At 42.1% G+C, this 10580-nt stretch overlaps 1 protein-coding gene across 1 annotated transcript in view; it reads left to right on the top strand.

Annotated features, from left to right (window-relative positions):
- Positions 1-1162: 1162 nt before the first annotated feature.
- HTT (huntingtin) overlaps positions 1163-10580 on the top strand; it is an 81846-nt gene continuing 72428 nt past the window's right edge. Inside the window, exons 1-3 of the mRNA XM_066548688.1 lie at positions 1163-1263; positions 7588-7671; positions 8089-8209. Of these exons, the coding sequence (XP_066404785.1) occupies positions 1163-1263; positions 7588-7671; positions 8089-8209 (306 nt within the window). The remainder of the gene's footprint in view (positions 1264-7587; positions 7672-8088; positions 8210-10580) is intronic.

The following is a 10580-nucleotide window of genomic DNA, read 5'->3' as shown; positions in this document are numbered from 1 at the left end:
CATTCCTTCATGTTAATTCAACCAAGTTGAATTACTGGAAATTTCTTAGAATTTCTAAGAGCTGTTCTCCATTTTTATTGCTGGAACCAGTTTCATGTGTGTGAGATAAGTTGAATTGCCAGTTCTTATCAGCTGTCATTTAATGTCTGTGTCAACAAGTAGATATATTAAAATCAGTGGTCGCAATTGGAAACTTCATCGTACTGTGGATTTTTTCTAAGTGTTTAGTAATGGAATCAACGATTTAAATATTCTATACTGTCTCTCTTGTATCCTGTATGTTTAATATGTGTGCGCAAGAAGTATCCTCTGATGTAGCAGGTCCCCACTCAGGAGAGGAGGGCTGAAAGGGCAGCACTTACGCTGCCAAGTTTTAAGTGTCCTGTTCCTGCAAGAGTCTCCGCAGCCTAAAATAAAACCGCAGCGCCTTTGGCCGCTGCTTGTGCTGCGGGGGCTGGCGCGTTACCCGCTGTGCCCCGTGACGTGCGGCCACAGAGCGGCTGCTCCCGCCTTGCTGGGGCGATCCGTGCGGTGCCGCTGAGAACGCGGCTCCCCGCGGGGCAGTGCCAGGGGCTCCCAGGGCCGGCTCCCCGCCCACGGCGCCCCCGGCACTGCCCGGCCCGGTCCTGCCCGGAGCTGAGCGCGACCGCCCGGGCGCCACAGCCGCTGCCGACAGGGGGCGCCGCACAGCAGCGCACGGCCGCTCAGGCACGCGGCGATGGGCGGAGCCTCCTTCTGAGCGTCTGTCGCTCTCGTCGCTGCCCCGCCCCTTTCGCTGCCCGCGTTCCCCTGTGTGTTCCTACGTACAGGCGCGCGTGACGCCGGGCCGGGGGTGCCGTGTGCGCATGCGCAGTCTTGCCCCGAGCCGCGGCACGGCTCCAGGAGGGGCGGGGCAGCCCCGGAGGCGGGGCCCGCGCGCGGGGGCCGACGGGACGGATCAAGATGGCGGCGGGGCGGACGGGAAGCGCCCGCGGCCCCGAGCGGCGCCTGCCCCATTCATCGCGGCTGTGACGGGCCGGGGCCCGCCAGAGCGCCGGCCGAGCGCCGGGAGCGAGCCCGGGGGCAGCGCCAGCGGTAGCGGGACAGCACTCGGACCCGCCAGGCGCCCGTGACAGGGCGGGTCGGAGCGCGGGCCGGTGCCGCCGGCGCGGGCGGAGCGGACATGGCCACCATGGAGAAGCTGACGAAGGCCTTCGAGTCGCTGCGCTCCTTCCAGCAGCAGCAGGGCCCCGCTGCCCTCCCCGAGGAGCCGCTCCAGAGACCGTGAGTGACCCGCGCCCGGGTCTCGGGGGCTCTCCACACGCGTGTCCAACACCCCGCCCGGCCCGGTTCTGCTCCGGTTCTCGTCCCGGGACCGCCCCGAGCCGGGCCCGGCGCTGCCCGTTCCCCCGGCAGCTGGCGGCTCCCGCAGACACACACACACCGCCGTGTCGCGGTGCTCTGCCCGCTCTCTGCCGAAGTTCAGATCTGGAGTAACTTTTGGGGCGAGTGCGTTTGAAAAGTCCCCAGTGCGGGAGATGGACGGGAGGCACAGCAATGCTGTGTGGGTTTCACAGGCTGGTCTGGGAAGGAAAACCTTTTTTCACCTAGTGCACTGCTGCAAAAAAGACAAAAATTTAAACATAACTTGAATGAAGCACTACTTTCAGCATTTTCTCTTCTGTTAACTGCTGAAGCGCTTTTTGTTAGACCTTGTTTTTCTGTGCTTGACGCTTTCTGCATGAGTGTCTTTTCTCTGAACTCTCCAGCTGATTGTGCAGCTTCCTTGAAATGAGAATTTGGGGCTGAGCAAGAGAAATTTCTTCTACTCTGTTATTCACTTTTCATATCTTTAAACGTTAATTGTTTCTCAGTCGTATTTCTTCTTTCTTATAAGAGCAGTGCCCTGAAAGTTCACGTTGAAGTTAAAAACAAGTTTTGATAGTTGTGAATTGAAAGTTTAAATAGACTTGAAGTCTGAGCTCTGATGCTTTCAGAAGGATGACTGTTTGTGACAAAGTTCATTTATACTCTCATGCTGAGATGTACTGCACAGACACCTAAGAGAAGTTCGTTTAAATATTCCTAGTATCTTTTTTCTTTCTTAAATGTGAGGGATAAATGTGTTAGATCCGTGAGATACGCCCGTTTCCCCTTGGGGGGCATCACTGGGTGGAGCAGGACCAGGAGCTGTTCAGTGCCGCGGTGCTGCCCCTTGCGTTTGCACCCTCCACCACCGCCTTTTACCGAGCACGTGTGAGGGCAGGGAGGTGTTTAGGGATAAACACATGAGTCACACTAATACTACTGGGGAGGAGGGAGAAGCAGCAGGGTTGAGGAGCAGGTAACTTCTAACTTGGCAGTTTGCTGTGGTGCTGGCAGAGGAAGCAGGGCAGTGGCTCTGGGCTCTTGGCCACCTGCTCCCTCTGCACTTTCTGACATGGTTGCCAACTAAATTATCACGGTTGGTGCTGTTCTTCTCTGGACAGTGTTGTCTGAAACAATCACAATGCATTTCCACACTTCTGATGCTTAAGAGGTGAGAAAACTCATCTTTGTCATGAGCTAGTTGTTCTTAGGTGTCCTACTGGTCTGCTGGGACTAATTGCTCTGTTTTGTGCTTTTTTTTTTTGACATGGATTAACATCTATTTCCAGTCTTTCCTAGGTGCTGTTCAAATTTCTGTGTTGAAAGTAACTGGTGAGAGAGGTCATCATGTTTCAAGAAAAAATCCTTAGAATTATTTGTGATGCTTGTGATATTATGCTTGGTTTGGTGGTCTAAATTTAGGCATATTCTACTGTAAACATTAAAAAATATTGTTGGAGTTGTCCTCGTTGACTTTGCTTTGTGTTTAAAAATAGGCTGTTTTCAGAAAGCTGATGGGACTGTATGCCCCCAGGAACTGGACAGATTCAGTGACTGAATACAGCACTGAGCTCATAAAAGCCAGTGAAAGCTATTGTGGCAGCCTCTGCTGAGGCCACCCAGACTTTCAGTGAAATAGCAGGTGACATATTGAATGTAATTCACAATACTATCTGCATTTATTTTCTCTTGTTTGTAGTAGACTGGAAAGGAAAATTGTGTTTGGGTCATTCATCTTTGTTGTGGTTCTCTGTAAGTAACAGATAAATCTCTTGTAGTTCTGTGTAGTAAGTTCCTACCATCCTACTGAGGACTGTCTCCTCCTATGAAAGGTTTTAAGATCAGAGAGATTGGGGTAGAGAAGAATTAATTGTTTACCCAGCAGGTCTCTATATCTTTCTTCATTTTATTGTAAGACAATGACTCCAGAACTTTTGATAATACTGATAGCCTCTCTTTTCTTAAGAAAATCTTAATTAAATCCAAGCTTTTACCAAGAAGATAGGACCTTTTTCTTTTTCAAGAGATTTTAATCAGCAATAATCATGTGTTATGCTTACATTATGCCTTACAGTCAGATGTCAGTCTCTGGTCCCCTCTTTGTTATCTCTTGTTGGGATTTTTTTTCATTCTGTGTAAACTTAACTTGAGTTCTCTGTCATATTGCTTCTATACACTTCTGCTTAGGCAACTAATTTTCTTCCTTATATTTTTTTCAGCTTTTTCAGTCTCTGACATTTTGTTAGAAATTGGATGTTTTGTTTTGGATCACAAAGCTCCCACTAACTTCAAAGTTTACTAGTATGGTGTAAAAATTTAGAGTTTGATTTGTGAATACAAAAGTGGATTCTTTACATTTTCTCTTGTCAATTTATTCTAATAGTCACTTACTGTAATTGTTTTCAATTTTTTTAATATTTGATTCTGTTACCTTTACAGCAAAAGGTACTGTAAAAGCCCAAGTGTCGGGTTCGGCTGTCTGTCTCTGCCCCGACACGGGTAGGGTGGTTCTTGGGTGGCACGCGTTTTAAAGGACGAGTCTGGACTCTTCAGCTTTTCGGTCTTCGGGTTGTTTATTATTTCTTATCTACAAAATTTTCTGTCTGCCCAACAGAGGTCTGATCTGCAAGCAGTCACAGGCACTCTCTGACCACCCACGGGGCGGTCATGTCTTTTTATACTAATATCTACGTACATAATATTTACCTTTATTTCCCAATGCTTTTCACCCATGTTAGCAAGTGCACCTTCACCATAAACCAATCCCCAAATGCCAACATCACAACAGGAGATGGAGGACAAGAAGAAGGAAGAAGAAGGACAAGACACGCCCTGATCCCTCCATCTTGTCTCCATAACCCCCCTGTACCCAAAAAACCTTAAAGTCTATATTTCACTTTCTAAATGTGCCCCTTTTACACCTTTTACTCTAAAGTGATTCTCTTGTCCTCAAACTCTTGTTATTTCTGTGGATGGATCAAAATCAAGCCACCAGACACTTCTGGCAACATTCCAGGATTTTCGAGACCCCCAAGGGTTCTCCTGGCATCTCTGAACATCAGGAATGATGTGCTGAGATCCCACACCCAAGCAATATGCTTTTTTCAATACTTTTCCATTTTTCTGTGTCTTTTATGTTTGACTGAAGCTGTGGTCGTGGATTGGTTTGATCAGTGCTATATGGAGGCCTAGCATTAATTTGTTGTTTTACTGAAGATCACACAAACTGCATGGGTATTACATTTTGCCCTGCTTGTCAGAAGTGATGGTTCCTTGATGGTTTTTTGGCATTACCATGTCTAGGGTGTGTAGTAGAGCAGTTCTGGTTAATTTGACAATCCATCACTACAATCCTGCATTCCTACACCTTGTTTCCAGTATCCCCTATATTTGGATTGAGTTTATTTCTTGATCCACTCATATTTCTGTTTGTTATTAAAAGAACAGGTTTTAGATTCTGTTATTTTTGTCAAGATTAATGTCAAGCCATTTGGCTTGGCCCTTTTTTCTTATCCCTGACTCAGCTTTAGAACTTCTGTACTCTTCACATATTCCAAGGTCTAATAAAAATGAGCGTCGGAGCTGCAACTCCCTTGTAGTCAGCTCGTCTGGACTCAGAGGGCCAAATTACCTGGGCTTGCTGGTTTTCTTACATTGTTTGTTACTCTTCCTGGTGTGTAGAAGTACACAGGAGATTAAACTCCTCTGCAAGTGAGATGGAGCTTTCCTGTTGATAACTGCTGCTTCCACATCTCCTGCCTTCTGTTACTCATCAGATGTGTGTGATTGATTCATCAAATGTGTGATGCTGTTGTTGGCCCCCTGGGTATGCTCATCAGTAGTTAGTCTGCGGACTTCATGATACTTCTGAATAGAGCTTTATTTGTTTTTTTGAACTAAAAAATATCATGTGTTTTCTCTCTGGATACTCTTTGATTACCTTTTTCCCTCTGTAGGCACAGAATATGTGCACGTACATAATATACATTAAGCATTTTCCTTCCACCTTTCATTTCTTTAAATTATCTTTTTGGAAGTTATATTTTCTCTAGGTGGGCCTTTTTAAGTTTTGAAGTTACTTATTTCAGCAAGGTGTAGATTTTGTGTTAGTGGTGCTCTCTGTTTACAGAAATTTGCCCAAGAGATTGATCTCTGCTAGTCTGAGCAGTATTGAACACCACTGCCTGCCTTGCTCAGGGCTGTTTTATGTGTAGATAATAGAGAACTTTATTCTGGAAGTAGCCTTTGTCAGCAGGATTTTCGATATGTCTTGTATCTGAAGGAGTGAGCTTATGGGCAAGTTCAGATGTGCCTGTTGTATTTTTGGGTTGAATATGTACTGAAAATGGTGCTCATAAGAGATTGGGACTGCTGGGTAAAATTAGCATGAAAGTTGAAATGATTTAATTGTTTTCTGAGGTGCCTGCTCACATCAGTGGTGCTGATGTTGCAAAATCAGTTGGACATCTTGGACAGTATTTGTTTTTTTGTTAGAGATGATCTAAAATGCTGCTAAAGACTCTGACACTTTTTCAAGATGGAGAGAAAGAAAGACATTTTGTATCTTGAGCAAATTCATGTTGTCTGCTCATATTCTGCCAGTGTCTTAAGTCCAAGAAGAGATCCTCTTGGCTGTTTAGCTTGCCTAAATAAAATGCTGCCAAACTAAAACAGAAAAAATGGCTTTGTTCAGAGCTATTCCTTACACTTACAAAAGTAGAAAGTATTTCTGGGATGAGATGAGATTTTCTTTATGAGAAAAACTGAAATTTTGGGAATACGGACTTTTGAACCCCTCGCTTCCAGACTGAGGGAAGAAAAGGGACAGGGATACTGGGATGACTGGGATACTAATGACTTTTTTTTGAAGCCTCTACTGTTATTTGAGCTGAAGTTCCCAAATAATGCAGTGTAGTTCTTTAAAAACACTTGTCAAACACTGTATTTTGAGTTAGCTGAATTTAATGTGCTTTATTGGCTACTTGCTGTTGGCCCTTGATGTTGTGTTACTATTAATGTAACTCAAGGCTGTTCACATTGCTTTCCAACTTCTAGTTCAGAAACACTGTTTTGCTATTTCATGATTTTTGCTATTTTTTACTGAGAGAATGAAATACTAAAAATTATCAATTTTCATTTGGAAAGCAAAAGGGGAGATTCTCTGTGAATGTGAGTGAAAATCTGGTAATTCTTTATTGTGAAAAACTCAGCAGAGGTACCTTTGGGTGGGTGGTTTTGCTCCAGTATTGCTGCTGATTAATTATTTAAAAGTAACATCTGCTTTCCTAGAAGTGATTCTGTGTCAGTAAAGTTAGGAGTAGGAGAGACTGCAGACTTGAATAAAATTTCCCAGTCAGAATTGGGAGTCTGTCTCACTCTCTTTTTTCAGTTACTTTATTGGGGGTGGAGCAGGGAAGAGCTGCTATTGAAGAGCTGCTATTCCAAGAGCTTGTATCATGTGGAAGTCAATGTTAAACACATTTTGCAAAGGAGAAGTGTTTCATATTGTACTCTCTGTTGTTTGTAAATACACATTCTTTGTTTGTGTGCATTTTGTTCTCTTTATTGTGCACTCAGCTTGGCCTTTCCTGGGCTATACCAAGTGTTACTGTAGGGATGTTATTCTCAATGGGCAGACTGTGCCTTGGGCTTTGCTGTTTTTGTGGTTACCTTTGGAGGAATGTAGTGTGTGATGGCATTGCTTTGTCATCCTTTGCACTTCAGATGCAAATGGTCCATTTAATACAACTCGAAGTGTCAAGACATTGGCAGACAAAAAAGTCTAAGGTGATGCTATGTAGGAGGAGGGTCTTTTTAAAAGAGCTATTTTTTGTTATCATGGCTTATTTTCTCCAACCTTCTTCTATCAATTTCTTTTATTTTTGCTTTCTTCTAGGCTGCATAATTTTTTCTATCCTTTCCCTTTACTCTTCAGTTTTCATTCAAGCATTTTCTCATTGAAAGTTATGAAATTAATGTGATATTCCCTGTTAAATGATTCATTCTTCATTCTTTTTCTAAGTTTATATTTCTCCTTTGCTTGTGTGCCCATGTGCTCTCAGCAGCAGCTGCAGATGAAGTCCTGGCTCTGCAGGTAGTTGGTGTAGAGCTGTTTATGGAGTGACCAGAGAGTGCAAATGCATCTTTTTCTTGAGTAATGATTAGACATTACTTTAGCAGGTGTTTGAATGGTCACTGTTGAACTCTTGTCTCACACACATCATCGTGTTCTTCCTTTAGAAAGAAAGAACTTGCAGCTACCAAGAAAGATCGAGTGAATCATTGTCTAACAATATGTGAAAACATAGTTGCTCAGTCTTTAAGGTAAGGCAATGTCTTTAATTTATTGATTATTTATTATTAATGTCTTTAATTCATTAGGATGAATAACAACTTCAGAGTGTTAGTTGTTGGGACGATTCCTTATAATTGCTTGTTTTAAATGCTGAGCTTCTATTTAAAACTGAAATTGTATGGGTTTTTTTTGAACTAAAAATCTAAGAAGGACTTTTGTTTACCTATTGGTGGAGTGGGCACTTTCCTCCTACTGCAGACAGGAAAACTTCAGCACAGAGGTCAAATACCTGACCAGGTTAAGTAGGAAAGAGTTGGGAAATTATGTCTTCTCTCGAATATGTGTGTATAGTATATATGTAGTTGGATTACAAAACCCTTTCAAAAACATCATTGGTGCTCATTTTCATGGTACACATTGTAATTTTCTAATGTTTGTTTGTTTAGGAATTCCCCAGAATTTCAGAAGCTGCTGGGCATTGCTATGGAGCTCTTTCTCCTCTGCAGTGAGGATGCAGAATCTGATGTCCGAATGGTTGCAGATGAATGCCTTAATAAAGTTATTAAAGTAAGAGCTTTTACTGTCACATTTTGTCACTTCTTGATGCAGTGTCCTGTCTGAATTCCTACTGATATTCTTTTAGTTGCCTTTCTTACTGTTGATAATACCTCATAATGTAAGAGGCTAGGTAGGTTTCTGTACTAAATTCTGTATGTGCTCTTTCTCTCTTTGGAGAGGTTTCTATGCCCAAATCAACATTTTAACTTTAACTTGTCTTATGTAATTCACTGCTGTGATCTATTCTTGTCTTCAATTGTTCATTAACTTTGTTCTCTTCAAGTTAACCAAAACAGGAATGTGGGCTTTTCTGAAATCATCCTGTGTAGGAGGAATACTCCTATTATTGTTCTGTAAACATAAAGACACTTAGCATGAGGAAAGGTAAAAATATTGTTTAAAAGCTGACTGAAAGGTAGTGTGGTTTGCTGAGGCTTGGAGGAGGAGATTTCAGGCAGAAGTTAGAATAAATATAGTATTCTGGAGATTGTTTGTTCCCCTGCTGTGATCCAGAATGAAGAGCTTGTTGGAGAACAGCAGATGGGCATTCACAGGAGGTCATGCAAGGTCTAAATCTTGATTTAAAGTATCTTAAAATGAACCTTATGAGTAATTTGTAGAAGCTGCTGCTTCAAGAGGGGGCTTGTGTTCACTTCCTTTTTTTGGGTTTGTTTTTTTTCTGAAATACTTGAACTTTAAGACCTGTTATGTACTTGCATAAATAATCTAGTTGATGCAAAGTTTAAGTGCTTTAGAAATATGCAAATAATATTTTTTTTTCCTATGAAGGGGTGTGTAGAAGCAAGAAAACTGAACATTGATATCTGAACAAATTAAGTTTTGGGGATTGAGCTTGTGGCTGGAAGTTGTATGGAGAAGCTTACAGATTGTGTCGTGTGTTCCATAATGATAGGGAATGAGGAAGTGTGAGTTCCTTGCTTTTTTGTTTGGCCCAATAGCACTTTGCTCTTTTCACTCTGATTTGAATGTTTTTCTGTTGAAGGGAGAGGACTCTGTGAAATGCATACATTATTATTTAACTCAATTTGCTTTAAAAGCTGCTCTGAAACAGTCCTAAAGAATATAAGCTTATTTTCTACTTTCCACGAAACACTTATGTAGGCTTGGTATAAAATATACCTCATAAATTCTGTAATCTATTTAATATTTTTGCTTTCTGGCATGTTTCAGGGTAACTTGAAAAGCCTATTTTTTTTTTCCCAAATGTTCGTATGGTAGTTTGTTTTGTTTTCAAGATTAAAGTGGTTTTAAATTCTGGCATCTTCTGTCAGTCATTAAGCTTGGCTGTTGGTCTCAGCTCTGAAGTGGTAACAGTTGTGATATTCCACACACATGGATGTATCAGGCTGTTATGGAAGCTGGGTGTACTTTGTATTCTGTTTCTGTGCTTTATGTTGTGTGGAAGCAATTTAGCAACTTGTGCAGGCACTTGTGTATAAATGCAGAAACAAAAAGATGTCCAGTTTTATTTTTGGTTGTGTGAGTGCCAGTCAGGGATGCTTGTGGTAAGTAGAGCTGTTGTGCCCCTAAGCTTGCATTTTAGTCAAAGTTCAGCCATCTTTTAGTATCAGGCGTTTTTAGAGGCTAATTCTTTTGCTAGTTAGCAAAAGATACTTTGTAGCTTCTCTTGAAATAAAAGTCTGTAGATGTAAGCATTACTTTTATAACTATGTGTCTGCCTGGAGTTTATGCTCATTACTGTAACTAGAAAATGCAGACAAGGCTGACCATGTAACTTTAGATAAACACTCTGTAAGTCATCTTCAGTTATCACTACACTTACTTGTCAGAACCTCAAAGACAGCGTAAATGGCTCAAAATTTAAAAAACTGTATTGATACATTTAAAAGAAAAAACACCAAGTTGGGACTTTGCAGGTTTCTCTGGGTAAGGTCAAGCTGTCTTGTCTCTAAAGCTGATGCATGATGTTGTAGTATTCTCTGTGCTAATGATACTGGGGGGACTGTTCACACAGATTGCAGTACAATTGGCCTCAGTAGCTGGAATTTATTCTTGTAGCAGTTTAGAGCTTACTATGCTTTTCTTCAAGTGATGACATTATAGATTCTAGTCTGCTAAAAATACAGCTATACACCAACAAAAAGAGTTCCTGTAGTTGGGTGTGTTGTAAGGACAACTTAGACTCAAAGCCAAATAATAGCTGGGGCCTTTTTGTGTTGCTTGATATCCTCAAATATATATATATATTTAGAGACAGTGAACTTCTCATAAAAACAAAGTTTTGTGAAGTAAATCCTACCTGCTGTCATCCTGGCACCTTCAGTCTATAGGTGGGATGCTTATGTTAATATAACGATACAACCCAGCTAAGATTTTTCTGGGGAAGACAATGCCATTG

This window comes from Molothrus aeneus, chromosome 4, assembly GCF_037042795.1.
Source record: "Molothrus aeneus isolate 106 chromosome 4, BPBGC_Maene_1.0, whole genome shotgun sequence".
NCBI lineage: Eukaryota > Metazoa > Chordata > Aves > Passeriformes > Icteridae > Molothrus > Molothrus aeneus.
This window is presented reverse-complemented; position numbering and strand designations above follow the sequence as displayed.